Below are 23,053 nucleotides of genomic sequence, written 5' to 3'. Positions count from 1 at the left end.
CAGAAAAAATAACCTCAAAAGAGAAAAGTATCAGCAATTGAGGCTAGACCTTATCTTCCTGAGAACCATAGACAAGAAAGTAGTTTCAAAGGGAAAAAAACACAATAAAAGATTAGTAAGCCAACCAACCTGATTTCACAGAGTCACATAATACTAATACTAATTTATTTTTTTTACAAGTTTAATATCAAAATAACTAATAAGAGGCAGTGAGACAAATGGGAAGTGTAAAATGACGAACAAAATAAAATAAAATTGTGGTTGGAGTATAGTTTTTGGGACATAATATGGTTACTATGTTGAATGCAACTTAGGGGATTAGTAAATCTATACATATAACAATTAATTTCACACCATAATAGCTATTACTACTAATGAAGCTCTATGTCTGTTCTTCTTTTTGCCTTTTTTTCTGTCAAGAATTTCAGTAAGTCCAGAAGCAATCAAGATCCTGCTGAGCTGATGTAATTTCAGTGTTCATATCAGTGCTTATACCTGTTTCTTGGGATACACTGATCATATCTGTCTCCTTTTTGAAACTCTGATGTTGAATGTTCTGTCCGTAATTTTCAAGCAAATTCCTCAGAGTTGCAGGATCTTGTATAGGAAATGAACCTGGCTGTGGAAAATTGTGTTGAAGAGGGACATTTTGGTTCCAGGTGAACGAATTTGGAAGAGAGTTTCTTTGAAAAATGTCAATGGAATTCGAGAGAAGAGGGAAATTAGGAGAATTGTTGAAGGAATTGATCATGTTGTTTTCTTGATTCTTTTGAGTAGTAACATAATTGGAGAAGCAGTGCACGTGACTTGGCGATGAATCTGTCAATGGTGGCAAAATGGAATTGACCATTTCATTTTCATCAGAATTCCCTCTCACAAGCCCTGAAATGTGAATTTTCTTACCACCAGTTGTCTTTTGAAATACTCTGCAAATCACCCAATCATTCTGTGCAATAGTAAAAAAAACTGAAATTAGGAATTGTGAAATCAAACAGAGGGGATAAAACAGAGGATTAATGCATAAAGTTTGTACCTTTACTGTTTTAGGAAGATTATTAAGTGATAATCTTCCTTCTAATCTGTATTCATGAGTTACCCAATTTGTTTTTTCACCTCTTGGAGCTCTCCCTTTGTAAAAAACCAAAGTTTTCTTCATCCCAACAAGAGATCTTCCTCTAAAAATCTCCTTGTCTTTTCCTGTAGCTTTCCAATAACCTGCAGCAGTTGCCCTGTTTGTCCTCAAACCAGTTGGATACTTCTTGTCTCTCACACAAAAAAAGTACCATTCTTTTTCCCCAATTTTTGCCTTCCCTGCAAAAATATCAGCAGCAACTTACTAAACACAAATACTCGATTAGATTTACTGTTTGCTTTTCCTAGCCAGTATTATAGATGAGTTATACACCGACTATATTTAGTTTAACCAGACGACTAAAAGGGAGAAATTCAACTTACATGGAAGCTCCCAAGGTTCAATTTTGTTCATGTCAACATCTCCAATAGCAATAGCAGAGAAATTCATATCAACAACTTTCTTAGACAAATAATGAGTAATTAGCTCTTCATCAGTAGGATGAAAGCGAAATCCCGGAGGAAGTTCCATCTGCTGCTGCTGTTGATCATCCATTTTAACAGTTCCAGAAAAATTCTCCATCATCAAAACAACCTAAACACCCTTTTGTAAAATTTATGATTTTTTTTTTAAATAATCAGGTCGTTGCCTAACAGTTCAAAAAAAAACAACAAAGAAATAATACTAAATCAAGATTCAAGAACTAATATTCTTTCAGAATCAAGAAGAAAAGTTAATGAAAAAAATGAGAAAGTTGGAGAGAAAATCAGAGAAATGATTAGAAGAAGGGCATAAATAGTGGTCTTTGAAGGAGATGGAGAGAAACGTGAGCTCTAAGGAACTATTGTTTTAGGCCCTTGTTCTCTTATAATAAAAACTCTTAATTTTTCTTCTTCTATGTAAACCTCTATACACCCCTTTTTATATTTGACTAAATACATTTCATCTCCTTAAATAAAGCATCAAAATTTCTTTGTCATATAGTGGTTATTTTTAACTAAAAGTCGTGTTTTTCTTTGGAACATATAATTTATTTATATTTGGAATTTCTGTTGTGTAATAGTAGTAGTTGAAGAAACTTTCAATTTTGTTGCTTTCATGGGTTGTTTCAACTATGTACCCAGAGGCGTATTCAGGATTTCATAAGGATGAGTGCATTATTATGAAAAGATGTATTTAAGATATAAATTTGATCGGTTTAACCTTTACGTTCTTAACACTGTTAAACTTTAAAAATTATAGGTCCAACATATACAATAGTACTAGTTTTAAATTTTAATATACACATTTGATTTAATTATATAAAAATTATACCGTGCTAAATTTTTTTAGGAACTTTCAATGTTACACATTTGAAATTTTTTAAAGATTAAAGCAAAAAAATAAAAGAAAAATTGATTGAAACGCCAAAAGTGCTACCGATAATCACTTGGAGGGGTGTTAGTAACAAAAATAAGATAAATATAAGATTTAAATTTCTATATTTGCTTAAAGAGGTGCACCCAATCTTCATCGTATTATTATATGTTACTTTTAACGTGGGTTCACACCTCTATATTTAAATATTTTTATAAAAATATAACACTACTATATATAATCTAGAGAGGGGAGCATGGGTTCACGTGAACCCACGGAACCCCCTCTAGATACGCCTCTGTGTGTACCAGAACTATAAATCCAACATCACTTTATATGATCATCGTTTTAATTTGTTTGTCTTACTATCTTTTTTTAGTTCATTTAAAAAAATAAAATATTACCTTTCTTTTTTCTTACAACTTTTTAATATAAGACCACGATTTTTAGTCAAACCACAAGATTTAAAAGGTTTTATTTTTTCTATACTCGTGTCAAGTTAAAAATCAGATGAACAAATTGAAACGGAGGAAACAACATTTTAAGTAATGTTTTATTAGGTAATTGAGTGATTTTCCTAAATTAACCCTCCCTGTTCAAAATTCTTGACTTTTGAGCGTGTGAAAATGGGCTACCTTATTAATGAAATAAATACTAAAAAAAGAGGGATTATAGAGAAGGTTTACATCATCTTACCTGAAATTAGCTTAAATTCCATTTAACCAAGTGAAAATTACCTTTATAACCCTATATTTATTTTCATTTTCAATAAAAATATTTTAGTTCATACCAGTTTTCCGCATAATCTCCATGCTGTTAGTTTTCTGACTAGACACGTTAACCTCACATTATAAAACAGAAAATTAGTCCAAAAAGTCTAAAGCTTCTTAAAGGCCTTTCATACTTTCAATTCACAATCATACGAGACTTCAAGATTCTTTTTGTACAACGATGTTAAAAGGATCTTGGAATAATAATAAAGTTAGTTTTACGTGACTTATATGTTATAAATTTGAACCGTGAAAGTAGCAACTAATGTATGCATTAGAGTAGTCTACCTACGTCACACCCTTTGTCACTTTGTGTGGTGCGTCCCTTTTCTGAACTTTACGTGAACGCTAAATACTTTGTGCATTATATATATGGTTATCACTTAACAATTAATTAATATAGTTTAGTATAAATATCGGGTGTGTTACTTAATTACCTTCTCTATTATCAGTTTCTTTTAACAAGATTCTGTTATGTATCCAATTTGACACTAGAAAAAGGGACTTTAAGGGGTGTTTTCTCTTGAAAAGCAATTTCTGTTGTGCAACTAAATAGTACAAGCCTAGAAGGTCATTAGATATTAATTGTTGTAATATAGAAGCACTAATAAAGAGCTAGGCTAGGGCCCATGAGAAGATACAAACATATGGGTGATTGGGTGTAAGAAGTTCACTTAAAAAGATTACTCTTTTTGGACTCATCTTCAACTGTTTTTTAATATACTTTTTTTCGTTTTTTATTCAGTATTTAATATTTATATTAAGTATTCAATTTAGTCTAATTCATATCACGTAAAACAAATTAAAAAAACACTTACTAACATAACTTTTTTCTCATATTCAAAAATTGAAATCTCTAATTAAAGACGGAGGACTATAGCTATCCCCACCAGGACCACCACAATCATTTGATTTGTAACTGTCTTTATGTACTTACAAAAAGCTTATTATTGCAGGCCATCATATCTTCTTCTTTTTTTTTTTTTTTTTTCAATTATAGTCTTCTTGAATGTGCTCAACTCTTCGCACAATACTTTTAGGGCCTAATCCTTCGATGGCCCCTTAAAGTTGATACTAATTTTCACTTAGATATTTTAATTGAGTTTTGTTGATTTTAGATATCTTATGTCAGGTTTTATTATGTCATTTTGACACTTTTTGCTTACATGGCTTAGTGAGTGTAATACACTTGTTGAGAGCGCGTAAAAAATCAATTTAGTTGATTTTTTAATTATTTTTTTCTTCTTCTTTCCCATTTTCAGTCACCATTTTTGCAAACTTAAATATCCAACATGGTGAATAAAAATAGTTACAGTAAAATGATGAAAAATGATGGAAACTATTTTAGAAATTTAGAAATAGACCCATTTCAAGATTAAATATTAAAATATTCATGAGATTCTTTTTTTGAAGGAATTTAATATTTAAAGAGGAGTAAGTTTAATTTTTGGTGAATTATAAACCTGCTAATTAGGGTAAAAAAGGAAAAAGAAAAAAGAAAAATTTGAAGAAGACACTAATAAAAAGAATGAGTATGTAGGTGCCCAGATGTTTTAGCAAAAAAGAGATGGGGGTATGTGGAGAAGACAATGGGGTGAGGGAACGGGTATGTGCAGATATTTCTGCAAATGAGTATGGCTGTATGGGTATTTGGAGAAGGTGGGGCAGGTGTTTCTGCAAATGGGTATGGATTTTTGGAGAAGACAATTGGTTTGGGAGGAGGGGGGGGGNTGGAGATTTTATTGATTTAATTTGTTTTAAAAAAAATATTTGGGCAAAAATTCACGTGTCATTGAGTCATTGGTTACTTTATATTTTTACTCAAAATTCATTATCTATAAATTATTTTTGACAAATATCGTCATTTAATTTGTCACTTTACACGTCAATGGCGAGTGTAACACACACACCTCATATATTTTTTGTTGATTGGCAAAGAGTGTCAAAATGACACAACGAGACTCTACATAAGGTGTCTAAAATGAGCATCGTCCACTTGAGGTGCCTAAGTGAAACTTCGTGCCAATTTTAAGGAGATGCACAATAGTTGCGCCGTATGTATGTACATCGATAATATAAAAAAATAATTAGTAAACTTTAATCTGTTATAGCAATTAATTTGTCTTACTTTTTTTAGAGAGTTATTTGCAATTATATTTTAGGTGAAAGTTAACTTCCTTTTTATTCTTCTAGCTAGGGTTTAATTGGTCCATGCTCCATCATTGATGAGAACGGGAAGAATTTAAAACTTGTACTCTGAACCCAAATAGGAAACATTAGAGTTAAAAACATACGACAATACGACATTTGTTATTATTACTCCCTCCATCCCATTTTATTTGGCATTTTTTGGATTTCGAGATTCAGACAAGTTTATCTTTGATCGTAATTTTTCATAGATCTTTTAAACATTTTGAATTATCAATTATTGTGACTTATAGTACTTTTTACATAGTTTACAAATATATAAATTTCATTTAAAAAAATTGAAGATTCCATGTGCAAATTTCCGGTCAAACTTAAACTGTTTGACTCTTGAAAAACGAAAAGTGCCACATAAATTGAAGCAGAAGGAGTAATTTTTAATTAATATGAGTACATTCAATCACTAGTTAAATTAAAATCTTCATTTTTATTTTTATTTTTATATAAAACCAAGTGTTTGCTTTAGAGGAAAGAAAATGCTTCAATTTTGAATTCAACTTGTAAACTTGTCATTTGTCATCCTTTACATGCATGAATTTAATTTAATTTAGACAATGTATGAAACGTTTTTGTTATATCAAACTAATTAAGACACTTTATTTTGTTTGGTAATTGAAAATGATAGTGTGTGAACACTTCATAATTTATTCATCTTTGTTGTCCTAAAAATGGTAGTATTTTTTTACACCTAGACAAAGAAGGTTAGTGTGAATATGTCGATGTGAAAATAGAGGTGCATTTACTATATGATAGCATACAGAAACAATAATGACAACCATATACTAGCAATTTACACTTTTAAAGGAAATTTCTCATATAATTGAAGAACCATATAACAAGAGCAAATCCATAGGAGAGAATTAAAAAAAGCACCTTTAATAAGTGTAGAAGTTTATAGTACTAGGTGTATGTTCTAAACTTTTCGAAATATTTGAAAATGTCACAAAATCTAACCTTGCAATGTTTAATTGCTATTCAACCGATGTCCAAGAAGAAAATAGATACTACAAATGTCATGTACAAACTCTGGATTTATGATATAAATATCAAATTTAGCCCATAAGAATATAATTCATTCAAATATGAATGGACTAGACTAGAGATGTTGTTACTTATATTCAATGGTGGATCAATTTGAACATCGCTCAAGTTAGCTCATTTAATAGTTACGAGCTAATTTGAACAACCTAAATTGACGCATAACAAACTGAATCACACATAAAAAAATATATACTATTATTTTTTTAGTTTGGGGTTGATTGGATATAGTCATCATAAATCATTAATAAGAAAAAATCCTCGTTAGTTTGATTTAGTAATTAAACAAACTACGTTTATTAATATAGAGTGATTTTTATACTTGGGTGGATTAATTAGTTATACGGCACATTGTTCATCTCAAATTAACCGTCCATTTTGATCTAAACAAAATCTTAAATAGCTGATACCTCTACTTATTTATTGATTCAATTTATTTTAATTCACCTAAATTTGGCTTTAACGTATTCATTTCACACACCCTAAAATAATATATTCATGGCAAAAGAAGTCCTAAAATTTACAAATCTTTTATAGAATAGGACCCTAGCTTATCTCTTACTTCTTGTAGAAAAGACTAATTAATTATTGTGAACCGAAAAATATTTTCATATATATAAAAAAAAAAAAAAAAAAACTGAAAAAAGGACAAGTGGCCTCTCTTTTTCTTAAAAATAGCAATAGTAGAACTTTCTTATTAAGGAAAGAAACCTAACTATAGGAGGGCCATCTGTCCAAGATAGCTTTTCTTAATTAATTAAATTACTATAATCTTCTTTTAATAACATTGAACCGTTCAGATTGGCTTAGATAGTCAAACATTCATATCAGCCACCAAAATTTGCCCAATGAAGAAAAAATAGTTAGTGCCGCCATATATAGCCAATAAAAATCATCATCATAAATCACACTTGGCTACTCCCAATTGATCCAAGCAAGAAAATATTTTAAAATTAAAAAATTTAAATAGTAGTAGTATTTCAAATCTGTTCAAAAAATATTACTCCACATTTATCCCAATTTGTATGACAGATATGATATGCTTTTTTTTAGTTAATTTAAAAAAGAATGATTTATTAATTTTTTTATTTGATAAATATTTAATGTCACTATCAATATTTTATCGATTCTGCTTATTTGGCAAAAAGTCAACAAATTAAAGGTTTTTAAACATTACAATTTACAAGTCTCCCCATATTTCTTAAATTGCATGCTCATTCAAACTACATCATGTAAATTGAGACGGAGGGATGTATTCTTAAGTTGCAACCTTTCTCATACTAATATGATGAAAAAGACACATCTTAAAATGTTGATCAAAGTTCTTGAAATTTGACTCTCAAGAAGCAAAACGTGACAATTAAAAATGAACGAAGGAGGAGGAGTAATTAATTAACTAAACTCTGGTTAGACTGGTTTAGTTTAATTAACTCTAGGGTTGACCAGTAAACTCAGGGATTAGGCCAAGTCCTGTTTCTTTTGTTCCAACACATACCAAGAAATGAGACAGCTAGTTTGGCTTACAAGTTACAAGAATATTGGTTCTTATTGAAAATTAATAATTAAGAATAAAATTAGGTAATATACATAGGTATCACTTTAATTTTGAATTCTTTACTGTTTGCTTTTTAGACTTAATTCCCAAATCTTTAAAGTAATTTTATAAAATATGGTATAATGATTGACTGATTCATCATGTATTGCCTGACTATCAATTTATGATAAGATGGTGATTGTTTTTTGGTCAGCTCATTGTTATCATGTTTTTAGGTCCAAAGCATACAGCAATTGCCTACAAATAGCTTATGCATTATTTAAAGGGATTAAATTACTTGGTTTTATTATTATTATTATCTATATGGGCTTATGTGTCACTTCTTCTTTCTATCTGTGGATGAAAAATTGCCATGTTTCTCATGTTCATAAGTTTTATAAGGTTTGACCAAAAAAAAAAAAATCAATCAAATTAATGATCTCACATTTTCTGAATTGATTCTTGCTGTTAATAACTAGTACAGTTTGGTTCCTTTTTTTATTTGAAGGTTATCATTATATGTTGATACGTAATATATATTAGTTTGTTTGATCAAACTTTTGAAATCTATTTATTTTGCCAAACACCAGATCAACTCTACAAAATATGCATTTTCCATTACCTCCAAGAAGCTTAGCCAAACAAACTAATAGTCGATGAATTAAGTGATTTATTTTGAATTCGATACTGGATTAGCATGTTACTACTTATTAATCAATCAAAGGTTTTGATTCTTAAATTCTTTAATTTGTGTCTAGCGGAAACAATACATACTAGCGTCTAGAACATAGTATATAAATTTACGGGAATCCACTAGCTTTTATGCCAATCTATATTTTTTTTAATAAATTCATTAAATTTCTATAAATATGTTATTGTAAACTCAGTTGTCATTAATTATATATTAACTTGAAATTATTATCGAAGCTTGTAAACTTTAAATCATGAATCCGCCACAAGACATATCTCTATGATTATGGATTAGTAGCAGCATGACACATTGACATGGTGTGCTATAGTTCGATTTTTTAATTTTTAATAGATGGAGAAGATATAACATACCCAATTTTGTGAAAAATAACATTATCCATTAATACATGATGTGTGCAAATATTAATCAAGATCTTGTTAGCAAAATATAATAAAACGATACTACTTATAATGATGACGATGGTGATGATGAAAATAAATAAATAAATAAAATATTATAATGATTATATATAATCTCATAAGGAATTAGGAATATAGTTAATTTGCCAGAAATAGTTGCTCTTTCTGATCTCATAATCTCTTGTAGTCTTAATATGAAACATCTAGATGTCTCTCTTAATATACTAATGAAATCATGCCAGATGTCTCTTAATATACTAATGCTCTGGAGGATAATCATAAAGCTCTAGTAATTAATATATTTAAAAAGGAGTGAATTATTAAGAAAAAGGATAATATTTTTTATTTTTTAAAATTCAAACTATTATTGCCCTTTAATTTTTATCACTAGCTAGTCATTCTTTCAATTTTTAATCAAACAAATTGTTATATATTACTCTTTTCTGAGAAACAGGTTTGAATCTTCAATATATAATATTGTGTAAGTTAATATCAGAATGTATTATATTATAGTGCATTAAATATAATTATGAATTTATTTGGATAGATTATTGTATCACTTTTCGTCGTTACATGTCAAATATTAATCAAGACAAACTTAAAAGAAAAGTGTGATATACACAGGATAGAATTGTTATAAAATATGTATTAATTAAATATTAGTCTTTGTATAAAACAGTATTAGGCCTCATTGACAACCCAAACCGGAAATTAAGCACCACATAATTTAATTGTTTGGTTCAAAATAATCAATTAAAGAAATGATGTCACAAGTTTATTTGAAAATTCCCAAAAGACTGTCAAATCCCCGCAAAACTTGGATGATTTCACTTCAATTTACATTTTTTAAAACCTTCCTTGCTCTCTAATGGTTGAAAATGAAGTATCTTAAATTAGTTTAATAAGAATAACAACTAGAAAGGCCAGACAAAACCATCGACAAATATGATTGGGATGGATAAAATTCTCTTATCATTAATTAAAAATTTTGAGTTCAAACTTTTGAAATAAATAGATGTATGGTAGAGAGTCATATTTCTTTTAAGAGTCCTACACAATGCAAATTCAAATTAATTAAGTTGTAAAAATCGAATATATAAATAGTTCTACCAAAAAAGGCGTTAAAGGAAAAAGTTGATTGAAGATAATATATACATGCACTCCATATTTTTTTAAAAAAAATTAAGAAATGTTTTCTGGGAATTTAATTATGATCTCCATATTTTAGATTTTGAGGTCATTTGTAGAACTTGTTTTCTTCCATGAGCTAATATTTGATGGCCTGCCAAATTTAACTTATATTTGAGAGTATAATGAATTTTCACACGATTTGTTACGTTATTTTTATCTGTTATAACAAATAACTTCTTTTATTATCAAGATTATAATAATTATTATTTTTTATAGAAAACTACCCTGTCTCTCAACAAATTAGTGATGGAAGGGTCCCATTAACCCTAGTACTTATGCAAATTTCACACGAAACCTTTAATTTAATGTGGGAAACAAAATAAAAATACAAGAATGTCACCCCCTAATCACACTTCTTAGTTCTATACTTTTAAACATTTTTAGGAAGTTTTTTGTGGTAGTTATCATATGATTGATCACTTTTATTGCTTTTTCTTGCTTCATGCGTATAATATATAACCATTTTCTTTGTGCCAAAAAATAAAAATAAAGTTGCTAGTCATTGTCATTTATTCTGTTTTTTTTCCTCTAATTTTTTCATTGACTTTGCGTCATGGTATGTAATTTTTACTCTTTAAGGTCATTTCAAGTTAGTTCTTCTTCTGTAACTATTTCTTTTTTCTTCCTAAATTTACAAAAGTTTGTTAACAAATCGCAGGATTTCAGTTTGACGCAGGAAATTAATTAATCAAATAATTGAAAAAAGAACATATTGTTAGTGTTGAAAGGCAAAGCTTCAGAGAGGCCCAATATAAACCAATTGGGTGTATTTGATAGATACAAAATTAATTAACCGTTTGATTATGAGTCATTTTATTTGCGAGTTAGAGCGAATATATATATATATATTTTTAAGGCTAATGCATATGTTAATGATAACTAATGAGAAAGTATTCAAAGAGTACATTAAGATTATTTTTCCCTCAGGCCTTAAAAGTTGATTTTATACATATAGATTACGCTCCAAACCATATTGGTTTTTTTTTATGACGACAACACAAAGCCGCAGCAGTCGCTACCTTTTGGGTGTGCACAGGGGTAAAAACCTCGCTTCAATGCAATAGCTTGCAAACCACACATGAGAGGTAACTAGGCAAGTCCGATGCGACAAGCTCGACCCAGAAGGCAAACTCCTTGCTTTCGCTGGCAATGGGCTTCGAACTAGAGACCTCCAACATGGATAGATCATAGATGTACTGAAACTAATAATTAACAATAGAGCTCAAGCTTGATTTTTTGTTGCTTAAATCTACAAGAATATGATGACAATAATTGAAGTGGGCTAGTTAGCTAACTCTGGCATGATCCCTTTGAAAGCAGCAGATAGAGATAATAGGCCTACCAGAAATGATTAAGTAGAACAAAACAATAACACATGTAAATCAATAGGCCCAGCTGATGTTTCCTTCCTTGGCACTTTCTGTTTCAAAATTTGTGATAGAACTAACAACAAATCCAGAAAACTGCTATTTCAGACGTATCTCTATGTCACAATCTTGGTCAATTGGGAGGGTAGTATGTCACATTTTTCTTGTTAATCTAAGCACCATGATAAAACGTAAACTAACAACAATGCACTGTACCATTCATCTTCTAGCTAGCGCGTATTTTGGGACAATGGAACATGTTTATAAGAGAGCAAGATAAGAGTCAATGAGGAGCACACCAGATCAGAATGCAACGTCTTGTAATGGATGAAACAGAATTTAGACTATCTTACGAATGAACCGAAAACCTGGGTGCAAAAAAAGTAGGGGTGAATTCCCAAGCACAGATGCCGCACATTCTTCCCTTCCTGTCTGTACATCACACAAACAAGTGATGGCAAGATGAAACAATCAAAGCAACGTCTGCAGTTTCTTGACTTCAGTTTGATCATGATCCATGCTCATGAGAGCTTGTTACATTCTTGGATAAAGTCAAAATAACTAAGAAAAAAAGTGAGGAAAAAGAGTGTTTAATCATTCATGCACTAATGGTGCAGAATGTGCCGCCTATAAATAAAAGGATTTCAACTCAGGGAAGCAATTAGAAACAACTCAACTACCACCCTCTTTGGTAATTGAGTCTCTGATGCTTAGTATCAAAATCCCACGGGTTTACATGGAGGGTATTAAGTAGGTAATCCACTGCCCATCTATCAGAACCCTTCATAACTGGGAAGATGCATCACACATCAAAATCCACAAATACTTCACCACTTGGTGCATCAAGCCACAGGCTAAAAGCCCATCTATCAGAATCCTTCATAACTGGGAAGATGCATCACACATCAAAATCCACAAATACTTCACCACTTGGTGCATCAAGCCACAGGCTAAAAGCATTTTTAATAAATAGTTGATTTCATAAAGGATATATACAAAACCAAATTTTTGACTTTATCAAGTATACATACAAAAACCAAGCAAACGTGTAGAAGAGCAGTTCACATTCGAACAAACTTTGATCATTTACTGATACAATTAGAATAGGTAATAATAACCTCGCTTATCAAATTTAAGATATCTTTTTCTGTTTCTTCTCCTGCCATTCTTTGATTTCAGCATCAATTGTTGCTTTCACTTTTGAATGAAACCCAGGGTATGGTTCATAGCCAAAAAGAGATTGGAGGGCCTGTGAGGAACCAATAAGCCATGAAAACATTAGATAATGTAACCACTGAAAGTACTTGTCTCCTAACATAGATGATAGACCTAGTATAATTACCTCAAGGAGAACAAAGAATGGTGCCATAAGGAAAGCTTGTGCAAGATTGTCCAGAAGGGCAGGTGCTCGCTTCTACAAAAGTGAATAACAATGTCATGCGACCACATTAATGGAAGCTTTGAGAATCATGCATAAAATTATTACAAATGATCACCTCAAACACTCCATGACCTATAAACTGTCCAGTCCAGCAGAACAATTGAGCCGCTAGAACAACCTGGACATGTGTTTGTCATAGTTAGCACCAACATCACATACTTGATTCAAGAAGAACTAGATAGATTCAAATGTATTCCTGGCCAAACAGATCATGCATTATGCATCTTTGTCCAGTCCATATGAGACTGTCCAAGTAGTAATTAGTTATTGGTTCTTTTTCTTTAATTAACCATGGTGTCAGGGACAACTTGCACGCACCTCAACTAATTCCACGGGGTACGGGATTAATTGGGGAAAAGGCAGGTGGTGGATTTTGTAGAAAAATAAGCCCAGGTCCACAAAAAATAGCAGATTAAAGAACTTTACACATTTAATATTTTCACATGAAAAATGACCTATAACAGAATCAATTAAATGGTAAGTAAAAGGGTTATCATAAATCTTAGGATGATTTGCCGTCTTTAGAAACCCAACAGAAACTTCAAACTTGGGATAATCATCAAACTTCTTCAAGCTAAATTAAAACATTGGGAGCATATAGTGGTTTGGACAAAAGATTTAACAACCAAAGAATGAAATGAATAGCAAAAAACAGAGAATGCAATGGTTTAGACCAAAGATTTAACAATCAAAGAAAGAAATAGATAAGTTTTTAACATCTTTAGGAATAGTACAGAAAAGGTCAAAAAAATTAATAACTTTCACAGGCAAAAACAGTGAGTAATGACTACCCATATGGATTTTATTTTTTTTAAATGAACTTGCTAACTCTGTAATTGAAATACCCCAATTGCCATCCCTAAGTACTTGCTAACTCCCACAAGCATAGGTACAGGGTAACTCTGTAATTGGTTATTGGTTCTTAGCCTCAAACAACAAATAGATGACAGCCAAGTTTTTGACCAAACCCAATGAACTGCTATAGATAAAGAAACCAGGAGTTAGATCCTCGCCGCATATAGAGGACCCAGACATCTAAACCAAACTATTTATGGAGATTATTACCAAAATAGAAGTTGTCTATAGTTAAATTCAAGGTAAGAGAGAAGAAAACATCCAAACCCAGTGTACCAGCAAAAATATAAAGTTAAAAGGCTGATGGCATAGGTTGGTCGTGTGTGATGTATAACATATTGAGTCATATAGAGTGGAATGCGGACAGTACACAACATGGTAGTTACATGATAATATACTCTTGCCAGAAAGTTGTGAAATTGATCAGCGAACAGCTAAATGACTACTCTTGCCAGAAAGTTGTGAAATTGATCAGTGAACAGCTAAATGACTAAATCTTTAAATGGGCCATCAGTTCCTGTCCAAGATGTGCAAATTAGCTACAATACAAAAAAATACTTAAAGCTCCCCTCTTTAGCTTTATTTAGCCAGCAGAGCTTATTTGTATAGAAACTAAATGACTGCTATAGGTCCGTACTAGAAATGCAAGTAAGAAGTACATGGAAGCATCCCAACTTTTCTTCATCTCAAATAACATTTCCTGTAACAATTTTTTGGCAAAATTCCTATAACCTGTTCCCGGTTCCAGCTTGCATCAATTAGCCTTTCCAACTGGTGTAATCAGGAGTTGTTCCTGATTGTATGTCAGTGCAGGGAAAGTGTGACATACAGAGAGAACCCCTAACTTACTTGAAAGGCGACATGTTTAATGACTTTAACCTTTGAGTGAAATGAACCCAATTAGGCAAAATCTTTCATATAGATGCCTCCAATCATTTCCGGAATGAAGTTCACTTGATTGATTGATTGAAGGGGCGCAAGAATATAGTTACACATCAAGCACAAGGGGGAATTATGATTCCAAGTATGATGGTCAGCAAAGAAAGGAAGAATGTAATAGACAGTTAATTTGGCTTGACACAAGATCAAAATATGACTTGATGTGACAATAGGCTGAAAAGTTTGCTAGAAAAAGATGAAGTCCTGAGACTCCAATTGCTGGTAATAAGCAGAATGAACAAATCAAGGAGAACAAACAAAGTGGTAAGAGTGCAATTGAAAACATTTCATTGATTCGCCATCTCATCTAACACACAAACTCACCAAGTCCTCAATATGTGTAATGAAATCAGTTGTCATGTTTCGCTTTTCAAGAGTCAAAACTACATCATGAACTTCGCTAACATTCTAAAATATAGTTTATTATCAAATTGACATGATAAAACTAGCAACTTTCTGTACTTTCTGTATAGTGTTTGAATATCTTTGAATTGTAAAACATTGAGTTGATCTAATCCAATTAGATGTGAAGTTAGTCAAACTAATAATTTTTCACTATTTCTAAATCGACTGTTCTCCAACAAAAATTTGCAATATCCCAAAACTACGGCATCATGCCATTAATTCAATAATAACTGATGTAGACAACAAAAAGATTCAAACTTTAAAGGAAATACAAAAGCAACAGATAAAGGGGAAAAAACCCCTTAAACCTTCCAGGCGAGAGAGAACCCCAATTGACGAGCAACCATACCACTGGAAACCCAACAAATCAAACATAGCAAAGCAGCCAAAGAGCCAGCTTTCTTGTCCAAACACACGTAGAACAGTGCATACCCCAAAGTAAACAAAAACCCATAATTAAGGACCAAAGAACTGTGCTCACAAAGCTGAATCGGAGGTAAATTGAAAAGTGAGGGCGTAAAATCGAAAAGAATAAGAGCAGTGAATAAGATAGGCCACACAAACACCATGTGAATCAATATATTCACTGGGTTGCTATGGTAAGCGCCATAGAATGCAAATTGTTTCTCTAAGTCAAATATTTCCATTCTCTCCCTTTTGGTAATCGATGAAATTAGGCTTCAAATATAGAAGAGAAAGTAAAGGCAACTTTTTTTTTCAAAGTCCGCGTGCAGCTTCTTTTCTCGACCCCAGTAACGTCGCCTAGTTTCAAACGACTATCAAAAAATTATATTAATTAAATGTAAATTTTTATAGGTATATATATATATTGAATATTCTAAATTTAGTCAGACAAAATGGAGTTTTTTTTTTATTTTTGAAAAGGATATTAACAAGAAAAAAAGAATAAGAAGTTTGTTGTTTGGGCATTTTGTAGTGCATTTCAGAGTGGTCAGTGAATGGACGAGACTATTGTGAAAGTTTAGTTATGAGTCACAATCAATGACTTGTAATTAGGTTCTTCTTTAATTGTTTTTTCAATTTAAAGTTGCAAACATTAAAGCTTCGGTTTATGGAAATTCACCTAACAAGAATGTTCGGTCATTTGACCCTCAAGTTAGAATAATAAGAGTACTCACTATTAAGAGGTTGTCTGGCTTAATAAGTGAAAATATTTCAGGATTATACTAAAATCAAGATTATAATTTGCATAACTTATACTACCTTCTAAACAAGATAGGTTAAAATAAATTAATATCAATTTTAACTAATAACTCAACTAATTATGAATAATTTTACTCTCAAAATTTAAAGTGGGAAATAAAAAGTTTCATTAGGAGTATATAATATATTTATTAGGTTGGATGTCTACATCAAATATCTCAATTTTCTTTAGTAGGTGAAAAGTTACTGGGTATAGTATATTTTTGTGGTAAAAAAACATGAAGGCAGGTCACTGTTTTTTACTCTTTGGGGGGCAAAAAAGTAGGAATAAGCTGTAAAAAAAGAAAGAAATTGGCCCATGCAGGTCTCGAACCTGCGACCTTCGCGTTATTAGCACGACGCTCTAACCAACTGAGCTAATGGGCCAGTTTGACTATACATTGAGGTATAAAATTATAATGGTAGTATGATTCAGAACAGGACAGGGAAGATGGGCTATCTGAACAGTGGACAGAGGCTTGCCAAGATATTGGGCCATGGCTAAACAACAAAGAGGCCAGAAAATAAGAGACCAATAAATAATAAAGGGAAAATTACGTGGAAAGACCATCGTTAAGACTTAACTACATAAATAATAGTACTTTTTCAGTATTACAAATATGAAAGTTTTTTTTCCATATATAGCAGTTTTAAATAAACTGAAAAGATAATTTTTATTATTAATATATAGATATATTAATTATCTAAGAGGCCAGAAAATAAGAGACCAATAAATCCATTCTCTCAATCTACACTTCTCATCCCCATTTCTTCACTATCTTTAATTACTTGTTTTTTTCCATTATAATTCAATAGTTTTGTAACTATAATCGTGTTCTACAGTTAATACAGTGAGGAGTTTTAATTTGTTACATAAATAAGCTACCAACAAAGTTTATGCACATCCTTCCCTTTGTGCATGTAATAGGCAAAAAGAAAGCTTAGTATGGTCGTTTGTAAACATGAATTCTTGCCTTTAATTTCTTATTGATTGATTATGTGGTAAATGCAGCCCATGATATAAAACAAACAAAATATCCTATGAATTTTAAAGCAAGAAGCTTAAATTAGAAGTAGATAAATTGAATTAAAACACGGACACCGTTAATTGATCTGAATTAATGCTAGGTAAGATTCTTCTATTATCGTGCAAATTGCAGTAACATTTTCAAACCCTATAAATATTAAATTATGTAGATATATAAAATAATCCCAAAGGGACCGAATCCCGAGATATGTTGAAGAATGAAATAGGAGTGGGGAAACCAGCAGTTCCAAAACCATGGGCGATTCGAAGACCTTATGATATTCTGCGAAGACAAGTAAATATTCAAAAACGCTACTTAGTTGCCTTTATTTTAATAATCAAATGTTTGAATTAGTTTGGGTGTATTTGGAGTCAAAAAGGGCAAAAAAAAAATTGAGTAAAGTTTCCAAAAGGGCTAAAAAAAATAAGGATCAAATCAAAAGGACAATATTTATATAGAAGGTGGATGTGGTTAAGTCATTTGCAGGAAGACGTCGGCATGTGCCTTGTAAAATGCATTTTAGGTTGTGCCTTGTAAGGCGCATGTCTACATAATAATTAATTAATTTTTATTATTAAATAAAATATTATGTAATAATTAAATTAATATAGAGAGCAAGTCGGGAAGATCACTTATATTTTTGTTTATATATATAAGTGAAACTAGAAAGAAAAAAATAAACACGAAAAAACAACAATAAAATGATTGAATAAATAATGAAGGAGGGTTATTAATCAGTTTTTTTTTAATTGTAAGACGCAGAAGGATGTGCGCCTTAGGGCTAGGCATAAATACCGAAAAACCGAACCGAATTATTTCAGTGTTTCGATTTTGGTATTTCGATTTTCGATTCGGTATTCGGTATATGTTTTTGTATTTTTTGATATTTCGATTCGGTTTTTGGTATGTAATTTTTGTGTTATTAGGTATTTCGATTTACCGAAATATATTATATTATAATATATATTAATATTATATTAATTATTAATATTAAATAATAAATATTATAATTTAAAATTAAAAGCAGAAGTAGGTCAAAAGTTTGTCTTTTCAAACTTTTCCTACTTTCCAACTTTACAAACCCACTTCCCAAAAGGCAAAAATTACGGTTCCCACGTCTAGTCGTCTACAGACTACAGCAGCAGCGACCGTTTCGGCGACCAACAACACGTAGTAGCCACCAGTCGACTAGCAGGCAGCCGCAGCACAACAACGATCGGTAAATTTCAATGTTAACGACAGTTTATTATTTTGAATCATACAATAATTTAATAAACAGAGTAAAATAAGCAAAAAGAAATAAATATAAATAACATAAACAAAAAAATTACAAAATTTTAAAAAGCCCACTAAGCAGATTCATAACAAAAAATCGAACTAACAAAAACCGAATCGAATTAATAAAAACCGAACCGAATTATTTCGGTTCGGTGTTCGGTACACGTTGTATAAGAACCGAAAAAACTGGAAAAAAAAAACTGAAACCGAACCGAAATACCGAATGCCGAGCCCTAAATTGCGCCTTCCNAAAAAATAAGGATCAAATCAAAAGGACAATATTTACATAGTGGATGTGGTTAAGTCGTTTGCAGGAAGACGCCGGCATGTGCCTTGTAAAATGCATTTTAGGTTGTGCCTTGTAAGGCACATGTCTACATAATAATTAATTAATTTTTATTATTAAATAAAATATTATGTAATAATTAAATTAATATAGAGAGTAAGCCGGGAAGATCACTTATATTTTTATTTATATATATAAGTGAAAATAGAAAGAAAAAAATAAACACGAAAAAACAACAATAAAATTATTGAATAAATAATGAAGGAGGGTTATTAATCAATTTTTTTTTATTGTAAGACGCAGAAGGACGTGCGCTTATTGCGCCTTCCTGCATGCAACTTAACGACAATCACCTTTCATCCAAATGTTGCCCTTTTGATTTGATTCTTATTTTTTGTTGCCCTTTTAGAAATTTTGCTCAATTTTTTTGCATTTTGGCTCTGGACTCTATTTTTCACCAATTAAAAAAATATAAGGTATCCCATTCATTAAAATTTAGAGGATTAATGAATAAAAAATTATCAAATATTTTTGTGAACTAAAAAATACTCATACAATTGACCACTACATTGTGCCTTGAGTGCTCCACCATATATACTTGTTCTTTATAGAAAATAGCTTGTTTACCCATGCTCTATTATCAGTAGGGAACCAAAGGCACTACGTTCACAAGTTTTATGGCGCCCGTGCTACACATAAGGATATAAAATATTCAAGACACATATGCTCAAAGCACACATTAGCATTACTTAATTTACTGGGAACCCAGAAATGAATGTCTTGAATATTTTATGGGCATCTTCATACATGCATTTTATTAGTGATAGCGTGGACTATCCATTTTTCATGAGTTATATAATTGAAAAAATAATTGCGACCTTGATAAATTATTTTTTTAAGTGAAATTTGATCATAGTATTTTAAAATTTTACTTTTAAAAATTAAAATTTAAGATAATAATTAATTTTCAATTATATGAGCAAAAAATGGCTATTTTTAAAATTTTACATATGGGAGTGGAAAATTCATATGCACAAAAACAAGAACTCTATCTAGTTTTTTTTTTCTTTTTTATATACAACAATATTTAAAGGCTGTAAAATGAAATGAATTAATTTCCTCATCGTAAAATAATAGCCACACTCTAGTTCGAGTGGAATACAAATTTACCACGTTCGTGCTATTTTAATGCACACCACATATATATCTACTTGAATCGGACAAAAATAAAATAATAATTGTAAATTTTAATGAGAGATATAACAATTTTATTTTTGAATATAATGGTGTGTTTTCTAATGTCCATATTATTTTTCACGATCTCAATAAACTATTGTACTCCTTGTAACGTCGTTTGATGTATGAATAATAATAATATTAGAAAATTAATCATATTCTAACCTTTCGTAAAAGATTTAAGATAAAACGTTACTTCATTATGTAAAGCCTCATAAATTCAAAAAGGGAGTTACATATACATATATTAATTTGGAATAGTAAAAGGAACATCGACTCACAAACTTTTTTTCTTCTCAAAATATAACGGTAATATCTCATAAATGAGATTATTGTCTACAGAACATATATAAAAGTGTGTAAAATAGTGAAAAGAGTATAACATAAGCATTCTAGGTATGGAGAAGGCAACCATGAAGTTGATTTATACCATGACACTTTTTATTATTGCAATAGGTTTGTAATTCTCTTGTATAATCATCTCTTTAATTTTCTCATAAATCACAACTAAAATGACTAATATATTTATTTATATACAGACTTTCTTTATTTTAAAGTGGAAGCTTATCCAAATGAATGTTTAAAAGATGAAGATTGTGAACATGTACGGCGTGATGGTTGCACACCTTTTTGTGATTGGGGAGAAGTTTGTGATTGTTATGGACCGCCACATACTGAAAACGAGTATCATATTACAAATGAAGAAAATGATCCAAATTTATCTCATGCTTAATTTTCATTATTATATATAGAAAATTAATCATATTCAACTTTGTATCATGTCATATAGTCATGTTATAAAGAAGTGATAAATGAGTGTGTATATGTATGTATAATTGATTCTTAATATTCAACTTTGTTACTCTTGATGGTAGAAAGAGTGATTCAATTAACTCATTTTAAAAGTAAAGCGATCAAAATAAAAGAAGTAGAGGATCAAGAATCATTTAGTAATAGTGGTTGAGGAGGTTGGTATTCTATATGGGAGGTCAGACATTGATTTTCTCTGTCAACGCAGTTTCAGTTAAGCTCGTCGCACTGAATTTGCCTTGTTTGATTTATATCTCTCGTAATTTGCAAGTTATTGCATACAAATTAATTTACCTAGTATACACCTAAAATAGAGCGACAATAAACTTTCAAATTAAAAAAAAAAAGGTTCTAATACTATTTACAATAAGCATGTATGTGTATTTAAGTCTAGGTATAATTTTTAAAAACTGAATATTTACTCATTTAATTAACCACTAAACTATCTCACCATACTTATTCTTCATACGAAATATCTTCATAGTTCATTCCCCATGCCCCTATTTAACCTAAGGGTACCAAACCTACTACGTACACAAGTTTTATGTAATGTGCCATCAGGCTATCACATATGGATAATGGATGTTATATATGAATTGGGGCCACTGTTTTTTTTTTTAAAAAAAAATAGCGACAAACAAGTTATGTAACGTAACAAAACAACAAAATTTGTTGTTAATTTTAATTAACGGTAAATTATTTATTTTCTACTTAAAGAATTTAGTGAGATTATTATAACACGCTATGAAGGGTTTAATAAACCTGTTGGGTTGCATCTTTTAGCCTTTTTTAGCTCAAAATAGTTTGTCAAAGTCATTTTAGGACTAACTGACATACTCATTGTTGGACCAGTCAAAATCTGGAACACGTAAAGTGAAATTTGGGCTAATTTTGACTCATACAAGAATTTTGTCAACTGTTAATGTAATAATTTTACTGCAAAGTCAAGCTTGTCGCATAGGATTTGTCTAGTGCGGTTTACATTCTCTGTATGGTTTGCAGGTTTACCCAGTGCGCACAAAGTGCTCACCCAAAGGGCAGAAGATGTGACAAAAATTATAGTGACTATTGATTATCCCAGAATTCAAAAAAAAAAAAAGACAACTCTAAACACAAAGTACACATAGTTTCCTCGATCTAAAATTATGTCCACACTTAGTTTTAGTGGAACACAAATTTGCACGTTCGTGCCATTTTAATGCAAACCACATATCTACATTGAAGCTACCTCTTTTTTGTTTTCTTCTCTTCGCATTATCTGAATTGGAAAGAAAAAATAATCAAAACTATATAATATAAAAATATGCTAAAATAACAGATGCAAAAAGAACAAAATTTTATCAAATTCGTAAAAATTTTGAAGTATTATTTCTTTAATTGCTCTAACCAAATTCACCTGTCTATTATTTTCTAGAACCTCATGTCCATGCGGATGAGAGGTAATGAGATTTTTATTATTGAATATGTGTACATTTCTATTTTATTTTCATGGATTTAAAAAAAATAAAACCTATAGCCACTCCTTGTAATTAGGTCGTTTGATGTATTAATAATAACGTTTCTTTATTTTTTTAATCTTTTATTTATTATTATTCTTATTTCCTTTTTTCCCATTTTCTTTTCCTTTATTATTCTATTATTATTTTCCTTTTTCATCTTTATCTTTTCTCTCTTCTTTTTTTTATTAACGACAATAATACTTCTCGTCAAAAAGGAAAAAATAAATAAATTAGATCACTTGTACCTTTTTACACTACAAAACAGATAAATTCCAATTTGAACTTCCAGCTGATGAAATTAATTTCGTGATTACGGCATTTTTTTCTTTTTCCCAACATTATAAAATGGGGATTTCCTTTGTATTTTAGGCCAAAACTAAAATCCCATCTTATTTTTCTGATTAGAGAATTAATCATATCTAATCTATTA

The 23,053-nt window shown here is 30.6% G+C and overlaps 2 protein-coding genes and 1 non-coding gene across 3 annotated transcripts; all 3 read right to left on the bottom strand.

The window, feature by feature from the left end:
- Positions 1-205: 205 nt before the first annotated feature.
- LOC125857630 (NAC domain-containing protein 100-like) lies at positions 206-2,076 on the bottom strand. Its single transcript, XM_049537238.1, has 3 exons — positions 1,456-2,076; positions 1,034-1,311; positions 206-946 (listed from the first exon to the last, which is right to left on the bottom strand). The coding sequence occupies exons 1-3, from the start codon at positions 1,655-1,657 to the stop codon at positions 425-427; spliced, it is 1,002 nt and encodes a 333-aa protein (XP_049393195.1). The 5' UTR covers positions 1,658-2,076; the 3' UTR covers positions 206-424.
- Positions 2,077-12,600: 10,524 nt separating this feature from the next.
- Positions 12,601-16,011, bottom strand: LOC125857644 (2-hydroxy-palmitic acid dioxygenase mpo1). Its single transcript, XM_049537252.1, has 4 exons — positions 15,592-16,011; positions 13,140-13,202; positions 12,986-13,057; positions 12,601-12,892 (listed from the first exon to the last, which is right to left on the bottom strand). The coding sequence occupies exons 1-4, from the start codon at positions 15,928-15,930 to the stop codon at positions 12,776-12,778; spliced, it is 591 nt and encodes a 196-aa protein (XP_049393209.1). The 5' UTR covers positions 15,931-16,011; the 3' UTR covers positions 12,601-12,775.
- A 788-nt stretch (positions 16,012-16,799) lies between these two features.
- On the bottom strand, positions 16,800-16,873 carry TRNAI-AAU (transfer RNA isoleucine (anticodon AAU)). Its single transcript has one exon. It is a non-coding gene; the product is annotated as a tRNA-Ile (tRNA).
- Between the last annotated feature and the right edge of the window lie 6,180 nt (positions 16,874-23,053).

Source organism: Solanum stenotomum, chromosome 3 (genome assembly GCF_019186545.1).
Source record: "Solanum stenotomum isolate F172 chromosome 3, ASM1918654v1, whole genome shotgun sequence".
In the NCBI taxonomy this organism is placed as follows: Eukaryota; Viridiplantae; Streptophyta; class Magnoliopsida; order Solanales; family Solanaceae; genus Solanum; species Solanum stenotomum.
The sequence above is the reverse complement of the archived record's forward strand: the minus strand, read 5'-3'. Positions and strand labels throughout refer to the sequence as shown.